The 22,360-nt window shown below is 40.3% G+C and overlaps 1 protein-coding gene across 14 annotated transcripts in view; it reads right to left on the reverse strand.

The window, feature by feature from the left end:
- ERC2 (ELKS/RAB6-interacting/CAST family member 2) overlaps positions 1–22,360 on the reverse strand; it is a 924,700-nt gene that overhangs the window by 636,468 nt on the left and 265,872 nt on the right. For all 14 annotated transcript variants that reach the window (XM_045991216.1, XM_045991229.1, XM_045991215.1 and 11 more), the window contains one exon: positions 7,418–7,492. In XM_045991216.1, the coding sequence (XP_045847172.1) occupies positions 7,418–7,492 (75 nt within the window). The remainder of the gene's footprint in view (positions 1–7,417; positions 7,493–22,360) is intronic.

Consider the following 22,360-nt stretch of genomic DNA (forward strand, 5'->3'; position numbering starts at 1 on the left):
AGGTATTCTTAATGCTTTACAGCCTCCTTGCCTTTGCTCCTACAGTTCCCGCTGTTTATAAACCACCCCTTTCCCCTTTATTAAAATCATGCCAATTATTCAAGGCTCTCCTCAAATGTTACCTCTTCTAGGAATCATTTTCTGCCCCTCTCTCATTTGATATCCTCTGAGTCCCTGTAATCCAGTTTGCCATTCTTAGATCCTGAGTTATGTACTTCCTTCCATTATCCCCTTAAAAACTGAGTGATTAGTTTTTCTGAAAGATCTACCATGGTGCTGTGCATAAAATAGCTACTCTGTCCACACAGGTGTTTGTGATTCAATTTCAAGAGTTAAATTCTCACCAACTAAACCTGTTCATAGCAGGAATCATTGACTGGCAAGTCAAATATTCAAATAGATCCTAAGAAGAGTTTGGGTAAAAAAAGGAAAGAAGTCTCTTTTTTTTTTTTAAAGTCTTCCTTGCTTCCAAATAACAACTATATATCATCCAGAGCTAACATTTAACTTGACATTTTGCTTTTTCTGGCTATCACTTAAAACCCACATTTTTCCCCTTATTTAAGGAAAATAGTTAAATGGGACAGTTTTTTTTTTTTTTAAATGTTGAAAGATGAGAAGATGAAGAAATTTCTCAAGAAAAAAAATAAGCTAAAGGATAATTTCTGGTATCGTAAATGGATAGCACAAATCAAAAACACAGGGCTTTGCAAGTTTGAGTTATACTCCAACTGTTATAAAGACTTAAGGGCAAGACTTAAAACTCAGGGGGGAAATACAGGGCATACGTTGGCAGTAGAGCACATATTTGGAGCCCTACTTGGAGGGCTGGTAACGCTTACATGTAATAAGGATCACCGTTATCTTATAGCACAAAGCACATACACCTTCCCAAAAATCCCAGAGAGCTCTCCAACTCTCAAGAGCTGCCTCAACCTGTTCTATGATACAAACTCCAGTGCATAATTTCCAAAATAAGTTTTGAAAGAAAAATCAATTGACCCCATGGGCTGTCTTCAGTAAAAGCAGACTGAAGGAACAGAAAGTATAGGAATTCTGGAGGAAAAACCTGTATTCAGATCTCAGTTGCTAAGTGCCTAGCTGCTTATCCTCCCTAAAACACAACTTTCTCATCTGTGAAATGGAGCTAATTATGCCTATTCGCAGGTTATTATATGTCAGGTGCTCTGTGTCTGGTTTCCCATGCATAGTTAGTGGTGTTCGGGTTGTGGGGTGTCACCAAAGGTGCAAGGTGCTATTTTTATTGTTATTGCTCATACTGTTTTTAACAGCCACAAACAGAGTGAGGCGTAGTCTTAAGGCCTAAATGCCATCATAATGGCTTGGCTAGAAAACTAGGCTTAAAACAAATTTTCTATGAACATCTCATCCGAAGAGAAGAAATCATTCTAAGTAGAGTGCAGTGTTTAGACTCAAATAGGTAAGAGTTTAAAAAACAGAAGAAATAAATACAGGGAGGCCTTAGAGACAAAGAAAACATTTCAACCACAAAGTCGTGTTCTTGACTAGATTCCAATACTTGAATTAAGTTCATCCTGGGAATTGGGATGCATTCAGTGGCCTAGGTTTGAACTTGAAATCACTCCTTTCCTAGATGTGTGACGGTGGGAAAAGTTGCCACTGTAGCTATCACCTTCTGCATGTTCCAGTGCATCCTTTCCATACCTAGTGGAACTGAATTGGCTGAACTTGACCAAATATCAGCCTATCTTTTAAGAGAAACTTAACCCAACAGTTGCTCACCTCCACCTCATGTGGAAGAACAGCAGTCATCTGCTTGAGCAGGAAAACAAGGCTTGGTCTTTAGTTTTAATAACAAAAGATCAGCCTCACCACTGGAGTTTAGTACCTGAATGCAAAGTCCTGTTCTTTGGTCAACAGCACAATGACAAGTCAGCAACTTAGTTAAGCTCAATGTTGAATTGCTCAATGCTCATTTCCCATAGAAAAGCCTGGTGGGAACAAATGTTACTCAAAAAGCACCACTCACGACACACAAGTGCCTGGCTGGTCATGTGACTAGAAAGCTAAACACCCAAAATTCCCACCTCACTTACCACAGAAATACTGCACCTAGTGACATTATGCTCCTAGCTTCTTCATTCACTTTAGATAACAAGTTCACCAGATCAAATACATTTTCTGCAATTTTTACTAAATCCCTTATGGCACTCACTAGCATAAAGTCTGTTTTTCTTCATGAATGAGTGCCATTTAATTTATTAAGCAAATGAGAACTAGGAAACTTTGTGTATTTCCTTTTTAGCCTGGGCTGTTAAGTTTAGAGTGAAGTTTATATCCCATCCCAGGAATTATCATTATTCTGGGGTTGGTTTCTTTTTTGCATTTTCTTAAAACACAAATTTCTTCCTATCCCTTCTTTTTGTGATTATTAGAGCTGTTAAAGCCATCTTACTCAGATGGGCAGACAGTGGCTGTCTAAAAACAGAGTTTACATGAAGGAAGTCAAATTGTAGAATGGAATGAGAGAAAATGGGATCATTAACAACTTTTGAGCCCCTGGATCAAGCTGTGCCTGAAGAAATATCCTGTTTTTCTCTAGTTGAGTGAGCCAATAAATTTCCTTTTGGTTTTAGCCATTTTGAATTAGATTTTCATTCACCTGGAAGATTTAACTAGCAAAGAAAACAATTTTAAGATTATCTGACTAGTACCATTGTTACTGTAATTCATTTTTTTTTTTTAAAGATTTTATCCATTCATTTGACAGAGAGAGAGATCACAAGTAGGCAGAGAGGCAGGCAGAAGAGAGGAGAAAGCAGGCTCCCCGCAGAGCAGAGAGCCCGATGAGGGGCTCGATCCCAGGACCCTGAGTTCATGACCTGAGCCGAAGGCTGAAGGCAGCGGCTTAATCCACTGAGCCACCCAGGCGCCCCTGTAATTCATTTTCTTAAAAAGAAACTAGGTACAGCTTTATGAATGAACCTGAGAAAGTGAAATTTTGGACATCATCTTTATGTCAAATCAAATTATAATAAAAATAGGTTAAGACATTCTTTCAAAGGAATTAACATTAAAGAAAAAAAGAGGGAAAAAGCTTTTTAACTACCATTTTTTTTTAAAGCAGGTCAATTTTTTTTTTAAGTTTCTTATTTATTTATTTGACAGACAGAGATCACAAGTAGGTAGAGAGTCAGGAGGGGGGCGGGGGAAGCATGCTCCCCGCTGAGCAGAGAGCCCGATGTGGGGCTCGATCCCAGGACTCTGAGATCATGACCTGAGCTGAAGGCAGAGGCTTAACCCACTGAGCCACCCAGGCGCCCCTTAACTACCATTTTTGTTGACAGTTCTCCATAAAAGCAGAAAAGAGGAGCTAGTAAAGAATCTTTGGACACAAAAGTAAGAGAAGGAAGAGCACTGCACCACCTACAAGAAAACTAATTTCTGTGAGAAATACGCACAATGTTCTAGTGCAAACCTGGAACATACCTGCCAGAGCAAATCGGGATCAAAATTAAAACTTGGAGCTTCCTGCAAGAAGATAAATCATGAATAACTTCATTCATTTTGCTTCCTTTCATTGTCATTCAGATAACCTTAAGCCCCCTGCTCAACTGGCTGCGGGTAGATGTGATGGCTGCAAGAAAATTACACCCACTTTGATGCTGGCAGATGGCCCTCCCCAGTGCTTGCCCACAGACATATTTTCACAATGTACAAGCCCAGAGGTGCCCGTAGAGATCTACGGACACTATCGATCCAAGTTTCTAAAGCTGCTTGAATTAAGGCAAGCTTTCACAGATTTTCACAATTAACAACTTTCTCAAGTTGATGCAAAGTGTATGTGTGGAGAAGATGAGGGCTCAGAAGTTGACCCTCAGTTTCTCTCAGAAGCAAGGGACTAGTAGAGGTAATTTGTAAGCCCTTAATTCATGTCATCTCCCTGAAACTACAGGTCAAATTTTCTCTAGGAAAGTTCCTTTTAACTTTAGCTTTTGCTGAGACACCAGATGATACTGATGTTTATCCAAAGATATTTAAGTTAAAACACAACAATGTCTTAAGATCCACCCACCAGGTTTAGGGGTCAATTGTATTTGAGAGTCAACTCTAAAGCTAGTAAAATATGGGTTTCTAAAATTCCCTCCAAATTCGCAGGAGTGTAATATACAAAACTGGTTAAGATCACAGCCTCTGTCACAAGCTACAGACATAGCTGAGAAGATGAGCCTCTACCATCTGCCCCCATAACTCAATTTTTATATAGTGAGTATAGATGCTAATGGGACCCAGACTTCTCCACTTGATGAGGGAGCAGGAGGCTGGCTGAGGACAAAGCAAAAGCTGGCACCTTGCACCCCCTCTCCATCTGCTCCCCTCGGTAGTGTGTGTAACATTCCTCAGGCCCTCCCCTCCATACACAAAACTGAAGGAGGCTGAGGCAAAAGGAAATGTAAATATAGTTAAATCTCTTCAGAACCTAAATCTCCCTAACAAAGACGCTTGATAGCAGGACGTCTATCAAGAATGGCTTGGCAAAAGACCACATTGATCAAGCCTGAAGACCTCCGGGATACTCCCAGCACCTCTTGGGCCCTCTTTAGCATATGAAAACTCCGTTGAAACCTCCACCTTCCCCCAATCACAGTGTACAGAACCTGCCATCCCACACCACCCGGGGCAGCAGCTCTTCCTGCCCAGGGGTCCTGTCCCGGTGCTCTAATAAACCACCATTTTGCACCAAAGATGTCTCAAGAATTCTTTCTTGGTCATCGGCTCTGGACCTCAGCCCACCGAACCTCACCTAGGTTCTAGAACTTCATCAACTGACAAAACAGAAGGCTGTGGTTTGTAAATTAATACACATCCAAAAACAACAGAAAAACTCCAGGTTCGGGGCGCCTGGGTGGCTCAGTGGGTTAAAGCCTCTGCCTTCGGCTCAGGTCATGATCTCAGGGTCTGGGATCAAGCCCCGCATCGGGCTCTCTGCTCCACAGGGAGCCTGCTTCCTCCTCTCTGCCTGCCTCTCTGCCTAGTTGTGATTTCTCTCTGTCAAATAAATAAAATATTTTTAAAAATAAAAACAATTAGTAAAATAAAAAAAAAAACAACTCCAGGTTCAATTCCCTGACAAGTATATTGATCATCATTTTTCCTGAAAACATGTTCTATAAAACAGCACCTTTGGCATCCATAAAAGAAAAACTCCGGACTCAATTTACTGATAATATATGGATGTGAATTATGCCCTAAAAGTTATGTTTTATGCCTTCCCATACAGATAGCCTAAATGAGTATATTATTTTTGTTTGTTTTCTAACAAAACATACGATATTAGAAACTGTTATAAGTAAGCAGATTTTTTTTTCCTTCTACAAGTCACCAAAAGGTATTAATTATATTTGAATAGAGACCTTTACACGAAAAATGTCCACTGCTCTGGAAGAGAGTCACTCCTGATTTCTCCAAAGATTGCTGGAATTCACACTTACTCTTTTTTTTTTTTTTTTAAAGAAAGGATAGTTTGGAAATTGATTTTATATACATCCTCTTCCCCATTAGTAAGTGCCAGAGACTGGGGAGGTAGGCATGGAAGTGGGTGGAAGAAAGACTGACTCTGCAAAAAAGTAAAATAAAATAAAATCTGGGGCGCCTGGGTGGCTCAGTGGGTTAAGCCTCTGCCTTCAGCTCAGGTCATGATCTCAGGGTCTCTGGGATGGAGCCCCGTATCGGGCTCTCTGCTTGGCAGGGAGCCTGCTTCCTCCCCTCTCTGGCTGCTGCTCTGCCTACTTGTAATCTCTCTCTCTCTCTCTCTCTCAATCTGTAAAAAAGAAAAAAAAAATTAAAAAAAAATAAATAAAAAAATAAAAAAAATCTTTAAAATAAAATATTTTGTCTTTTTTCTTTTCTTAAGAAAGAAAAAGATAGAAAGGAAGAAAAAAAAAAAAGAAAGGAAGGAAGGAAGGAAGAGTGAAAGAAAGAAAAAGGAGAAGAGAAAAGAAAAAAGAAAAGAGCCCCAACCAAGTTTCAAGTTTGGTACACTATAAAGTAACGAAGAAATCTGTTATGAAACACTCCCCCACAAGTGTAGAATGGCAAGTTTCTTTCAAAACAAGTTCAAATTACATAAATTCAAAATGAATTGATGCGGCAAGATTAGCAAGGATTATTCAATCTTATTGGCATTTGGTTCCTTTGACAATATTTTTCAAACCAATTTGCTGCAAATGCATGATGAGTGCCTCAACTCATGTAACCTCATTTGGGGGACACAGTTTTAAAAGCAAATGCTCTACATTATTTCCACAAAAATTCACTAGGATGAAGACATTGTCATGACCAAAAAAAAAAAAAAATCCCAAATCAGAATTTTGCCAAATATTCAATATTCAAATATTTTGCCAAATATTCAATAGCTGGTGTTACTTCCTTTATCCCCAGGACTTGGGAATTTTTTGGCAGATAGTTCAAAATCATGTGGTATAATGAAGACAGAAAAATCTTTATCCTATCCTATCAGCAAGCTACAGAATTCTCTTGTAGGCTAATGGTGATCAGAAGATTCTCAAGTGTTAAACTCTGGAATACCAGATTTCAAACATCATTGTTATGAATTGTTTTTCTTCATGAAACAATTTAAATCAAGAATTATTTACTCTTACGATAAACACTATTTACTTCCTTCTGGCAAGCACTGAAAGCAAAAAAAACCCTTTATTTACATTTCTAGATACTGACAAAGCAATTGGGTTTCATTTAGATTTATTTCTTAATCATACATCATGGCTTAGCCATCCTCATTTATTTCATTATTCTTTAAATCCTCCAAATCTATCCAGAAGGATCTCTGATTCTTTTAAATAGCATGTTCAATGCTTCCACAGCTAAGATAACATGAGTATTTAATAAGTTATTATTACTTCCAGACTCGGTTAGGAGAAAATAGTGGAGTCCTAGAAAAGTATTATTCTTTGAAAAGTACATTTTGCTGATAGCATAATTTTAATTATTTAACAACTTCGGTGCATATAAGACAACTTCTCTTTGCCAAGTCCTAGTTTTTTAAAAGTGTCTTTTCATTGTAATGTGAATGAAAAGGAGAAAAGAATTATTCGAGCTTTAGAAATATCCTTTTAAAGCACACACAAAACCTCCCCTAGGGTTGAAAGCATTGGCCATGCTCTGGAAATGAACCCAGCTCCTTTCAGCCAAGGGATATTTGAGCCCTTTATTCTTTTGCCCAGAACAGACATCCTAATTAAAGGGCCAATAAATTAAATGTACCCAAGAAGGCAAAAAGATCCAGAAGAAAAGTACCCACCAGGGTGCCTAGAGAAAAACACAAGGTTCATTTCAAGTGTTTATGTTAGGCAACATCAAGTTAGAACAAACTCCGGAGGCACAGCTGTTTTTGAAAAATGTGAACAGCTCCTACCTTCATTTCAATGACAGTCTGGAGAGCCTTCGTCTTGGCTGGCTCCGGCTGAAGTTGGCTCCGTCGGTGCAATTCCTGGGGAGGAACACGATAGAAATAAGCCTGACGGTTCATCCTTCCGTCACACCATGACCTTTACACAGGTACCACACAGCCCACTGGGTGCAGGCTCGCTGTGCACAGACATAAACAAGCCACAGGTGACTCTTCCCCCACCCTCTTTAGCATCCCTCCTGCCTGGAGCCTGCGTTCCGGTGAAAAGCTCCTGGCACATGCGCTATTTCTGAAACTTCCATCAATAATTAATGTCAACTGTGACAAAGCCAGCAAGTAATCATAGTCCAAATACTGTTCAACACTGGGGCTGTTGCCCAGCCATCAAATCATAATTTACTAAATTACATTACTCTGTGTTCCCAATACAAACACAGCATAGAAACGGAGGAAAGAAAATGACTAACGTGGTTGCAAATCCACTGCACGCATGGCATTTTGCTACTGAGGTAGGGTTGAAATGAGCAATTTAAGACCTTTTCAGTACCACTGTGTCACTTTTGGAGTGAATAGATGTGATGAAACCCTGTTAATATCTTACTTCCTAATTTACAGTTTCTGTCCTTATTCAAAATCACATCTGTGTGTGATATGTTTATGCACTCATGATGCCAAGAAATTAAAATTGGCATTAATATCAACAGTGTTAGAAAGGAGACAAAAATGGTTAAAGCCAGATGTAGACCCAAGAACCTCTGGAATATGACAAATACAACTTCAAGTAAAACACAAACAATGTAGTTACAATTCTAAGCTGAAAGGCTCACTTTTTGCATGCCTCGTCTCTAAAGAACAGTTCTGTTAAGACTTTGAAAGTTTCCGGGGCGCCTGGGTGGCTCAGTGGGTTAAAGCCTCTGCCTTTCACTCAGGTCATGATCCCAGGGTCCTGGGATCGAGCCCCGCATCGGGCTCTCTGCTTGGCAGGGAACTTGCTTCCTCCTCCTTTCTCTGCCTGCCTCTCTCCCTACTTGTGATCTCTATCTGTCAAATAAATAAATAAAATCTTTAAAAAAAAAAAAAAAAGACTTTGAAAGTTTCCTTGGCTGAAGAGAAAAAGATAAGATTTGTTCATTTATGCTTTGATTTTCTTAATAATTAGCAACAGTTTTTGTGAAAGTAGCCTATGAGAGGAGTAAACAGAAGTACTCACATATGTCCATGCTGCTGAAACAAATCACCTATGGAATAATTCTATAAGACTTATTTGCTTGCAGAAAAATCATTTAAATTCAACATGAGGTAGTTCTAGCCCTTCACATTCCATTGGGCCACAAACATTAAAAACAAAAAACAAACAAACAAAAAACCACCTTGGGCTTTACAGAAGAGAACCAACATGACTTCTAGCTCTTTTCAAGCAGAGATATTAAAATTAACTCTCATCCACCACTATCATCTGCTACCATCACCATTTCATAAAGACAGAATATATTAATGCAAATATTGCCAGAAAAACACAGTCCCACATTAAAAGATAATTCTTCTCAGGATAATAAAACAAATATTCTTTTGCCCATATTCTATTAACATTGTTCTTACTTGCCAGCATCCCAAGATTTGGTCTTGGGAGGCTGTGTACATGTCTAGGGCCCAGCACTGGAGAATCATCCCTACAGTTCTGGAATATAGCATGTTTTCTTCCCAAAGTCATCACTGGCACAAACCAGCAAACCTGTGCTCAACTACTTCTCAACCTCCAACTTAAGAATTTGAATTAGTACTTCCAAATTATTCAAAGTAGTCTCACATCACTTAAAACTTTTTTTTCCCTAGTATATCCTTGGAAGAGATGGAATCAAGTATTTCTGAATCCATTTGATGAACAGAGACAGAAAGAGATCTTCCATCCTTTTGGAGGCCCTAGACAACAATAAAATACTACAGCAACACTGGTCATTTTTAGACTCCATGGAAATGGCAGAGATTTTCTAAAGGAATGACCTTAAAAGCAGCTTCCCTTTCTTGAGTATCTACAATGTCCCTGGCACTATATGTCTCTGTCAAGCCTCAACACTACCCTATGAAGAATATGACCTCAGTGGTGACCAGTGGGCTACTGGTAAACATTTAACAACCAGCACCCACCACGGCCAACTTCAAGCTACCTATGTGGTATCACTGAATGCAGAGTTGGGAAGAGAGGCACAATATCACCCCATTGTATAGTATTTCTATCATCTGGAAAAAATAAATGTAATAACCTCAAGAACAATAATAGTAAAATGTAACCCAAAAAATTAGCAAATTATGAGGTTTTTTTAAAAAGATTTTTTTTTTTAAGATTTTATTTATTTATTTGACAGAGAGAGATCACAAGTAGACAGAGAGGCAGGCAGAGAGAGAGGGGGAAGCACGCTCCCCACTGAGCAGAGACCCCAATGTGGGGCTTGATCCCAGGACCCTGGGGTCATGACCTGAGCCGAAGGCAGAGGCTTTAACCCACTGAGCTACCCAGGTGCCCCAAATTATGAGTCTTAATACAATGTCTTTAATCATGAGTTTGTATATTTAATTTGTAATATTAGCTGTTAGAACAAGTTTCCAATTTTGACTTTCATGGACCAATACAATCCAGTTTCAACACACCACTGGGTCAATCACATAAGGACTTCAACCTCCAAAGAAAGCTACGTAGCCTTCAATGTACTTCCAAGATTGCTGGAGTTCACTGGACAAATAAAATTTCATAGATTAGGGGCGCCTGGGTGGCTCAGTGGGTTAAAGCCTCTGCCTTCGGCTCAGGTCGTGATCCCGGGGTCCTGGGATCAAGGTCCGCATTGGGCTCTCTGAACCTCAGGGAGCCTGCTTCCTCCTCTCTCTCTGCCTGCCTCTCTGCCTGCTTGTGCTCTCTGTCTCTCAAATAAATAAATAAAATCTTAAAAAAAAAAAAATTTCATAGATTAAAAAATGGAAAGTAAGTCACTTGTCAGAGTTGCTCCACGGTAGGTGGTAGAAGAAATACATTTCATGTCACCAATTCTGATTCCACGTGGCATCAAAAGCATCTTAATGAAAAAAGCTGAGAATTGAATTAATGGTAATTTCATACCATAGCCAAACCCAGTTCCAGAATAAAAATCATAAGATAATTTGTGGAGAAAGGTTAAGCTTCCATAAGACAAACACAAATAATTAAGAAGCAACTAAGTAACACAAATAGAAAATAAAAACATAGGGTAAAGGCATGTGCTATTATAATTTCTGCCAAGCACAAAAACATTTTGAAGGGCAAACATGCAATAGCAAAGCTAAACTTGTAGCAATAGTTTTACCAAAAAGGAAAGAGAGTTTTCTTGGCCATAATTATGCAAGTTTCATTATAGTGTAAACCAGCCAAAAATCCAGATTGGGCCCTTAGACTCTGTGTCACTCCTTAAAAAGTAAAATAAAATCTCCAATTACCTGAAAATTGCGATTTTCCTGCCTTAACTACACTATATTTCAATCAATCCTGACTTCACAGTTACTGAAGAATACCTTAATTCCTAAGGTGTCAGGTACGTGAAGATCATAATCCACATACAGGTATCATGGACAGTCTGAAAGTTCTATCTCAAACACTTTATCCATTTCTGAGATATAGGATCCTTAAAATGCTCAATCTGATTGTGGCAGACAGGAGAAGTTGCCTGACCAAGATTTGTGCTCCTCTCCTTTAATGTAGAGTGTTGTTAGGAAGCACCACCACTACTGCCGTTGTATCAAGATGGTGCCATGTGACTTATTTCTGGCCACTGGGATATGGTCAGAAATGGAGAACTCAACTTCCATAAAAATCTCTTATTCTGCCCTTAATTCTTCCTTGTTTCCTGTCTGCTGGCTAAAAGTAAAGAACTCTAAGACCCAAGAAGATGGTAGAACTCCAAGATAAAAGGAGCCCAGGTTCCTGAAATGTCATATAATAAGAAAGGCCAGTGAACACCCAAATGGGCTGGTCTAAAACTGCCAGCGACTCCAGGTGACCAATATGGAAATATATCAGGAATCCAGAATTTTAAGCACGAAATCTCAAGTGGTTCACTGGAATGACATTTCTGGGAAGTTAATGAGTACCTAGAGTCTAGTGAGTTAATGTGGATGGACACTACCTTCCAAGATGAGCCTGGCAGAGTAATGTTTGCACACACCACCTCTTCAGTAGGAAACACGCATACACACAACACACACACACACACACACACAACCAAAAAACCTCAAAACTTAACTTTCTATTCAAAGGTAATTCACTATATCTGACCTTTTCCCTTTACTATTCTGGTAATCTACTGCTATGGAACAAACCACCCCAAATTTAGTGGTGTCAGACCACCACCATTTGATTATGTTCATGAATTCTAGATCAGGAATTTATAAAGGATAGACTGGGCAAGCCTTGTTTCTAAAGCATGTCAGGGACTAGAACAGCTGGGGCTGGTGGATCCACTTCCAAGAAGGCTTCTTCACTCATGTGCCTGGTGTGTTGGCCAGAAGAAGACTTGAAGGCTGGGTTTCACTAGAATATCAACTATATGATGACACCTATATATGGCCTCTCCATGTGGCTTGGGTTTCTTCACAGCATGGCAGCCTCAGAATGTCAACCTCTCACATTTAGGTGTAAAGACTCCAAGAGCAAGCACTCCAGCAAATAACCCAAGGACTGCATAGCCCTTTATTACCTAACCTCAGAAGTCCCATAGCATAACCTCTGCCATGCTCTGTTGGTTGAAGCAGTTACAAGCCTTCTCAGATTCCAGGGAAGAGTGCCAAAGAATCTGAAGCCATATTTTTAAATTACCCCTTTTGAGGAAAAAAACCAGCTGAAGAAACTGACAGGAAAGTAACACTAGAATCTCAAACATCAACTCACATCAGTCTTACGATATGGCAGATTCAAGGGGTGCCTGGGTGGCTCAGTGGGTTAAAGCCTCTGCCTTCGGCTCAGGTCATGATCCCAGGGTCCCAGGATCAAGCCCCACATCAGGCTCTCTGCTCAGAAGGGAGCCTGCTTCCTCCTCTCTCTCTCTCTGCCTATTTGTGATCTCTGTCAAATAAATAAATAAAAATCTTTAAAAAAAAAAAAGATATGGCAGATTCAAATATTCAAATAATAATTTGATGTAGGGCATATAGCAAATACAGCAGTGAACCAACTAGACAAATACTCCAGCCCTTATGGGTTTTTAATTTTAAATTCCAGTAAGAAAGACACACAGTCATTTTAAAAGGAGACCAAACCAGTTTGTTAAGTGTTTTAAAGGAAAATAAGTCAGAGAAGTGGACCAGGACACATTGTGTGAGGGGATCAATTGCAACTTTAAAAAGTGTGATCAGGGACAGTTTCATGCAAAGGTAACATTTGAACAAAAATATGCAGGAAATGGAGGAACAAGTTGTACAGACATTCCAAGCAGCGGGAATAGCAAATGTTTAAGAACAAGGTTAGCACTGGATAAGGGATGGGGAAAATAGTAGGTCAGAGAAGTACAAGGGTGCAGGATGACACATTGGGTCCAAATTTGGAGTCATTGTCTGGACAATGGTTTTACTCTGAGGAAAATGGGGAGCCACTGGAAGGTTCTGAGCAAAGAGAAACCATGATATAACACACATCCTTAAAAGTTTGCTCTGGCTGCTGGACTGCAGTATGATTTGGGTTGAGGAAGGAGGTAAGTGCAGAACTACAGAGACTAGTAATAAGCAACTGGAATAACCCCAACAAGGGATGATAGAGTCTGGGACCAGGGTGACAGAGTGCAGGTGATGAGAAGGAACTGAGTTTGGATATGTTTTGAAGGTGAGGTTGACCTGACTTCCTGACAGATTGCCTGGAAAAAATAGAAAGAGAGAAGTAAAAGATGGCTCCATGGTTTTTAGCCTGGACAACAGAAAGAATGCAGGTGGAAAACCAAGATCAGGAGATGGGGGAGGGTAAGTGAGAGTTATGGGAACCAAAAGTTTGGTTTTGCATATGTTTAGTTTTCGATGCTGTAAGACACTCAAGTGGAGTTGCTGAGTGGGCAGGTGGATAGAAGAGTTGGATTTGAGGGGAGAATTAAGAGCTACAAGTAAAAAATTTAGGATCAGCCAATAAATAGCTTTTAGCTAAAGCAATAAGCCCAGATGAGATCAACTGGGGATTGCACACAGAAAGAAGCAGAGAGGAAAGATTAAGGGGTCTGAGAAGTAAGGAGGAAGCAATAAAAGAAACTGAGAAGGAATAACCTGTGAAGTAGAAAGAGAACCAAGAGTACAGCATCCCAGAAATCAAGTGAAAAAAATGAGTCCAGGATGCAGGAGTGACCACCTTATCAACTGCTGCCGAGAAGTTAATAGGGTGAAACCAGAGGACAAACCATAGCACTTAGGAGCATGGCAGGCCATTAGTAACATTGACTAGAGCAGTTTTGGTGGAGTATGTCAGTGAAGTTTGACTGGAATGTGCTGTGGAAGAATGGAAGGAAGAAAGAGCCTCAGGCTACTATATTTCCACAGGGTACTATTTAACTGATCATTTATTTCATCAAAACTGTGATCTAGGGCACCTGGGTGGCTCAGTGGGTTAAGCCGCTGCCTTCAGCTCAGGTCATGATCTCAGGATCCTGGGATCGAGTCCCGCATCGGGCTGTCTGCTCAGCGGAGAGCCTGCTTCCCTTCCTCTCTCTCTGCCTGCCTCTCTTGTGATTTCTCTCTGTCAAATAAATAAATAAAATATTTAAAAAAAAAAAACAAAACTGTGATCTAGATTTGTATACCCATGTTTATAGAAACATTATCACAATAGCCAAAGTGTGGAAACAACTGAAATGTCCATCAACAGATGGATGGATAAACAAAATGTAGTATATAATTACAGTGGAATATTACTCAGCCTTCAAAAAGGACAAAATTCTTACATGAGCTACAATATGAATGAACCCTGAGGGCATTATGTTTAACAAAATACAGCAGTCACAAAAGACAAATACTGAATGTTCTTACTTATATGAGTTATCTAGCGTAGCCAAACTCATAGAAACAGAAAATAGAATCCTGATTGCCAGGGACTAAATGTAGGAAATGCAGAGCTGTTGTTTAATGTATACAGAGTTTCGGTTTGCACGATAAGAAATTTCTAGAGGGGTGCCTGGGAAGCTCAGTCAGTTAAGTGTCTGCCTTCGGCTCAGGTCATGATCCCAGGGTCCTGGGATTAAGCCCCCTTTGGGCTCCCTCCTCAGTGGGGAACCTGCTTCTCCCTCTCCCTCTGCAGCTTCCCCTGCTTGAGCTCTCTGTCAAATAAATAAAATCTTTAAGAAAAAAAAAAGTATTTCTAGAGATTGCTTGTATAATGGCCTGAACATAGTTAACATTACTGAACCATACGCTTAAAAGTGATTAAGATGGTAAAGTTCATGTTGTATGTATTTTACTACAATTAAAAAAATTTCCAAGCCATAACATAACAACTTGTTGGAGTCCCACAACACTCATCATCTCCATTCTTCTAGAAAGAAACCATTACCTTAAAGTTGATATCTTTCTCATGCATATTTGTGTGCTTTGATTACATATGTATGCCTTTATAAATAGTATAAATTTAACAACAGAGCACATTCTTTTTTAATTTACATAAATGCCAGCTGTCTGCCCTACACAAAGCTTTTGCATTTTGGGTTTTACCTCAACAATACTTATGTTTTTAAAATTTATCTGTGTAAACAAGTGTTTCCTACTCTTTTTATTCACTATAAACAATGTTGCAATAAACATAGTATATTAAAAAATATGATTTAGGTATCTTTCATTCTTAACTGTGTAACAACTCTCTTCTTCCTGAAGCTGTCAGTTTCTTCTGCTTGGAATAATCCTCTACTGTTTTTGTTCCCTTTTTGCCTACTGGGATCAGCAAACTACAGTCCACAGGCCAAATTCAGCCCACCATCTGTTTTGGTAAATAAAGTTTTATTGAAACACTGTTATATCCACTAATTTACATATTATCTATTGTTGTTTTCATGCTACAGTGACAGAGTTTAGTAGTTGTAACAGAGACCATATGGCCTTGCAAAAAAGCTGGAAATATTTACTATCTAAGAGCCTTTTTTTATAGGAAAAGTTTGTCAATCCTGGTCCAGAACATCTTCAATATTCATCCTAGCCATCTCAGAAAAAAGACCAATTCCTCATATGGTTGTTTCAAATCTGTCCACAAATTCTTTGACATTCCCTTTATAGGATGAAACCTAAATATCTTCCCCTTGAAAACTGACTGAGCTTAGTAACTCAGTCTAACAAATAGAATATGGTAGAAGTGGCATCTGCAACTTCAGAGGCTTGGTCATAATGACATTATGGCTTCCCTCTTGCTCACATTCTTAGGTCACCTGTTCTAGGAGAAGCCAGCTGACACATCATGAAGATACCTCCAGCTACCCTATGGAGAGGCCCATGTGGCATGAAACAGGCCTTCTGCCAAAAACCATGTGAATCAGCCAGAGCAGAAGTGGGTCATCCAGCCTCTGCGAGGTCTCCAGATTCCTGCAGCCCTGCCCACAGCTTGATGGCAACCTCATGAGGAACTCTGGACCAGAACCATCCAGCTAAGTAACTCGCACATTCCTGACATACAGAATTTATGTGATAATAAATGTTCATTGTTTTAAGCCAGTTAGTGTTTGGGGTATTTGTTACAAAGACATAGATTACAAATATGTCACAGAAGGGTCATTAATTGACTACCGACTAGTCTTCATCCTGCACCACCATATATACTCTCATAGCATTGTGTACCTCTCCTTCATATCACTGCAATTTTTCATTAACTTATAAAGTCAATGTATTCATGTCTGTGTTCACCATTGGGTGGTATACTCCATGAGCACAGGGACTCCGTGTGTCCACTGTATTCCCAGTAACTAACACACTGCCTGCCAAGAATAAGTACTCAATATTGACTAAGAGAATGAAACAGTCCAAATGACACTGTAAGTTCTATAATACCTTTAGACCAAAAAGGATTTTTCTGTGAAGGATGGCAATAGCTAATAGTTATTTATACATGTGCTAAGCACTTTGTAAATATTAAGCTATTTAATCATCACAATAACCTTTTTAAAAAATTTTATTTATTTATTTGTTTGACAGAGAGATCACAAGTAGGCAGAGAGGCAGGCAGAGAGAGGGGAAAGCAGGCTCCCCACTAAACAGAGAGCCCAATGCAGGGCTCGATCCCAGGACCCTGAGACCATGACCTGAGCTGAAGGCAGAGGCCTAACCCACTGAGCCATCCAGGCACCCCCACAATAACCTCTTTAGGTAGATATGATTATTATCATCATTTTTCACTCAAAGACATGGAAGCATAGAGAAGTTAGCAACTTGCACAATCTACTGAATTGCACTACTAGAACTTGTCCTGGCAGTCTGGTCCCAGGGCCTCTGCTCCTGACCACTGTGCTATACTGCCCATGATTCACCATGTAGCTTTGATTTCATATTTGAAGCCGACACCTGGCTCTCCATTGGCTTCTTTCATTGTAGTCACCTCCCTAGTTCTCCTTTGATCCTGTCTTCCATTTCTCACTCCTTTCTTGAGAACTTGAAAATTTAAAGAGACTTCTCTCAACAGCAGTTCTCTGGTACTGATAACTGTATTCGATATTAAAACTTAAATGGCGGGCACCTGGGTGGCTCAGTGGGTTAAAGCCTCTGCCTTCAGCTCAGGTCATGATCCCGGGGTCCTGGGATCGAGCCCCACATCGGGCTTTCTGCTCTGCAGGGAGCCTGCTTCCTCCTCTCTCTCTGCCTGCCTCTCTGCCTAGTTGTGATTTCTCTCTGTCAAATAAATAAAATATTTAAAAAAAAAAAACTTAAATGGCAAACATAGTTAAGCATACAGAAATAGAGGGGGAAAAATGATTACTTTCAAATACTAATATCCTTCTCAATCTTTGACAGATCAAACATTAAAGAGTGACCTAAAATATTTAAATGATATAATTAGTAAGACTAAATTAATAGACAATTTCAGTGAACTTTAGATCAGACCCCCATTTCAAGACTCCATGGAATATTTTTTTTTTAAGATTTTATTTATTTATTTGACAGAGAGAGATCACAAGTAGATAGAGAGCCAGGCAGAGAGAGAGAGAGAGGGAAGCAGGCTCCCTGCCGAGCAGAGAGCCCGATGCGGGACTCGATCCCAGGACCCCGAGATCATGACCTGAGCTGAAGGCAGCGGCTTAACCCACTGAGCCACCCAGGCGCCCTCTCCATGGAATATTTAAACAGACTGATCACATAACAGACCACCAAGAAAAACCTTAATCAGATTCCAAAAGGCAGAAATGATATAGGCCTCATTCTTCATCCACACACAATAAAACAAATTAAGAACAAAAGTTAACAAATGCAACCTTACTATTTGGAAGGTAAAGCTCAGAAAATCTTAAAATTCATCCTATATGGTTAAACAGATCCTGTCCTCACATACCTACCAGGTATGTGACCTTGGGCAATTCCTGAATTTTCTCTGATCCTCAGGGTGGTAAAGTTGAAGTGAGATAAGCATGTGAAGTACTTAGCTGGGCTGGCACACAGTACACTCTCAATAACTGAAACTTATCCTTATTATTGTTGTTGCTCCTGAATGACTATTAGTATTCCTGAAAGCATATCAGAGAATGCAGCCTGGCAGAATGCATTCCCTGCCCACTTATTCTACAGTCTGATACTGGCTACCACCAAAGCATTGCCACTAGGTCTGCCTGAATAAAATTTAAAAAAATACTTGGTGGAGGCCCACTATATGCCAGGGAAAACACACACAGAATCCCTGTTTTTCTGAAGCTTACATTCTAGTGCAGGTATTCTCAATGGAGGTGGTACCATGCTTACAGTACACCAGGGACAGTTAGTTGCCCAGTGCTGCTGGAGTGTAGGAAGTGATGGATACAGTATAAGGAAATGAGACCCAAGGGGTAACGGCTAGGGAGAAGACAGACTGTATAAGGCCAAGTAGGCCCTCATTAAAATCCCAGTCTTATACAGAAGCCTTCAACTTCTGTAGATGTGGGGAAACAGTTTCTATGGAAATACATAAATATAATATAAACTTAGCATTAAATTATTTTTTTAGTCTTCACCAAAAAACAGACATTTGGGAACACATACACACATTTCCCTTGGTTTGTTTTAATACATAACCTACTCCTTTTCCTAAATTTGCATCAAAGATTGTTCGGCGGGTTGGGAGCCTGGGTGGCTCAGTGCGTTAAGCCACTGCCTTCGCTCAGGTCATGATCTCAGGGTCCTGGGATCGAGTCCCGCATCGGGCTCTCTGCTGAGCAGGGAGCCTGCTTCTCTCTCTCTCTCTGCCTGATTGTGATCTCTCTCTGTTGCATAATTAAATAAAAAATATGAAAAAAAAAAAAAAAGATTGTTCGGCAGATTTACCTTGGTCTTTTGGATGATATGATCCTGGGAACCATAGAAAGTAATAGAATATTCCAAATATTTGGCCAGTGGCAATAACAATGGCCTAGGAGTAACAATAGAGTTTAGTTATTTAATTCAACAATTACTAAGTGCCTAATACATGCTAGACAATGCAGAGATAACAAAGATAAATGAAATATCATGCCAGGTCTCAAGGAATTTGATTTTTCTGGTGGAAGAGGAGTACATAACTAGGATATGAGACTGCAATTAATAACAGCAGCCACCACTTACAGAGTGCTTACCATATGCCAAGCCCCATGCTTCCTGTCTAGCCCCTGACTGGATCTCTACAGCATCCCCACAGGTAGGAGTTACCACCCCCATGGGAAATCAGCAAGCAGTCAGACTCAGAGGGGTAAGTAACATGCCCAAGATTACAGTGTAGTAAGACTTGAGAGTGTAACAATGGTGTCTGACACCTAAACTCACATCCTTAATTACTAACATAACACTTGGTTTATATTGCTATTTGTGGCCCCTTCATGCTCTACAAACATCTAAGATTTTAACAGGTAAGTAAATCTAACTTCTGGTTTGTTTCTCAGTTCCCTGTTAGGACCCCAGCAGTTCTGAACAACATATTGTTGGGGAGAATGAGAGGCGAGGAAAGGATGAGGTGTGGAAAAGTTCGTGGAAGAGTAAATGTGGGTGGTCCCAAGTCTTTCGCTGTAAGCAGTCATTATGCTGTCCACTAGGTATATAGCACAGTGTTAGGAGCTATCAGCAGCATCCTGGTCATTCAGCCCAGCCTACACACCTGATCTTTTCTGCTCTTGGGAGCTAAGCAAGTTTGGGCCTGGTTAGTATTTGGATGGAAGAGTACCTGAGAAAATTGGATGCTATAATCTTTTAGTGTGGAGCCAAGAACCATAGATTATTCCCAGGCCTCAAAATCTAGTGCAGTCTGGCCAGCTGGATTTTGAAACTGCATTGGGCTACTGACTCCATTTTACCTTCCATTTCTCCCATCTGAACTGGAGTGACTATAACTGTTACACTTGCCTGCCCCATCATTGTCTATTGGGAGCAGATAAATTGTTTCTTCAGTGTCACAGGTCCATTGATGACAAGGAATTGTGCCTCAGGAGCTGTACGTAATAGATTACACCCAGAGCCTCATCCATACATAATTTAAATGATTTAGATTATGGGATTTTTGAAATGATGAGATTTAGATGAGATTTGGGGCTTTGAGTTGATGCTGTTATGGGATAAGAATTTTGGAGACCGTGGAATGGGGAGAATGAATTTTTTTATTTTGGAGAGATATGCATCTGTGGGGGCCAGGTGGTAGACTGTAGCCAGCAGAATAATGCCTCTACCAAAGACATCCACTGCGATTTCCTATGAATATGTTATATTGCATGTAAAGGGACTTTGCAGATGTAATTAGGGTTATAGATGTTAAAACAGGGAAATTATCCTGGATAATTTGGGTGGGTACAACCTAATCATTTGAGCCCTTTCAAAGTTCAGAAGCTCCTGTGACTGGAGGGAGAAGAGAATTGCAGCAGATAGGGAAGTCAGAGATCCTAAGTATGAGACGGTGTCAATATGCTGTTGCTGATTCTGAGATTATAAAGGTCATGTGCAAGTATCAAAGGAGGCCTCTCGGGAATAAGGATGGTCCTCTAATGATAGTTAACACAGAAATGGGGACTTCAATCCTACAAATACAAGGAACTAAATCTGGCCAACAACCTGAGTGAACTTGGAAGCAGATTGATCTCAAGAGCCTCTAGAAAGGAGCAGAGACCTAACAACAGCTTGGTTTTGGCCTCAGTGGCCTCAAAACAAAGAATCCAATTAAGTCATGCTGTACCAGCATGATCTGGTGAACTCATAAATCTGTGTTGTTTTAAGCTGTTAAATGTGCAGTCATTTGTTATGGCAGCAATAGAAAACTAATATAAGGTGGTTAATCTCTCACTAACCTTTGGACTCCCCTATTACACAGCTCTTCCTACACTGAGGTGACACACATGCCCCCGAAGCTACTACATACAGATCTTCATTCTATTTATTCAAGGACAAAAGAACAAATCATGTTCCTCTCACATGATGACAGCTTCATATGGGTTCAGAATCTTTCTTACTAAAGAATCCTATTCAATCCACTGTTTCTTACAAGGCATGGTATCAGGTGCTCTGAGCAGTACCTAGGCCACTTACCCTAGTGTACTTCTATGTCTTGGGTCATATTCCTGAGAAGCCAAGCCTGAGACAAGGACTTTTATGCAAGTAATTTATTAATAGAAGGCTCACAGGAGAACCCATACAAGAAGAAAACAAATCATATAAAGAAGAGAAGAAGTTAAGCAAGGGTGTTGTTGTATAGAAAATTGAGCCTGAGCCTGAGTCTGCAGGGAGCTCTAGGGGCTAAACTTGCTGCAGAATCTGTCCCAGTGGAGGCAAGGGGGTCAGCTCCCTATATTCCTGTTCTAGTCAGTCACTACCCGTGGGTTGCCTGACACTTCTGGGCAAGAAGTTTGGCAACCCTAGTCACTCAAAAGCACACCTCCCAATAAAGATCACAAATGTGAGTTGTTAACAGCAGCACCCACAGCCACTGGAAGATGGGTACACCTGCCCAGTTACCCACAGGGGCATTCCTGGATCTTTACACATTTTTCCTCATATCCCTTTCTCTCTCGAGTATTTGGAGAAGCTGTGGGAGAGGGAGGGCTTGGCTGCTTCACACCTCCAGTCAGAGGGCCCATTTTAGAGATGCCAGCAGGGGATGGCATATGAATCAACAGTGTGTTCCCTGCACACCCCCACAGTCCAGATGGCTACACATCCCAGAAGCAGAGGGCGGCTCCTACGCAGACAACTTCCCTGGCTGAAGATATGCACCACGCTTTAGACCATGAAGGAACACACTGCAGCAGTCATGGTGACATTTTCACCAAAAAAAAAAAAGGCCACGGTCTTTCTTTTGCTGCAGATTTTCATTTCAAGCACCCATCTGTAGTAAAATCTTCGAGTGTAAAGTACCAAAGGCTTTCCATAGAAATGGAAAGCCCAAAGGACTAGTTGCTGCAGCTTCTCACTCACAGTATGAATTCCTTCCTTTCCCTGATGTGGGTCACTGAGTTGAAGTGTGAAAAATCTCAGATCTGGGCAGTCAACCTCCAAGAAGAAATTCTGATAGTTGGGAAGTTCTCTCCTTCCCGAAGTTATGTCAAAATCTGCTCCCTCTAACTCCTCCATTAGGTCTGTTCTGCATTACACAGAATTTGCTAACACCTATGCTGACCATTCACTGAGGCTTTGCCATGTTGCAAGCATTGTGCTAAGTACCTGACATGAAATATTTCATCTAATCCCCCACACTTGGGAGGCAAGGACTAATCTTATCTCCACTTATCAGGAGGAGACCTAAGTCTCAGAGTGGATAATGAGGCAGCCCAAGACCAAACCACTGAGAAG

The sequence above is a fragment of the Meles meles genome, chromosome 20 (assembly GCF_922984935.1).
Source record: "Meles meles chromosome 20, mMelMel3.1 paternal haplotype, whole genome shotgun sequence".
Lineage (NCBI taxonomy): Eukaryota > Metazoa > Chordata > Mammalia > Carnivora > Mustelidae > Meles > Meles meles.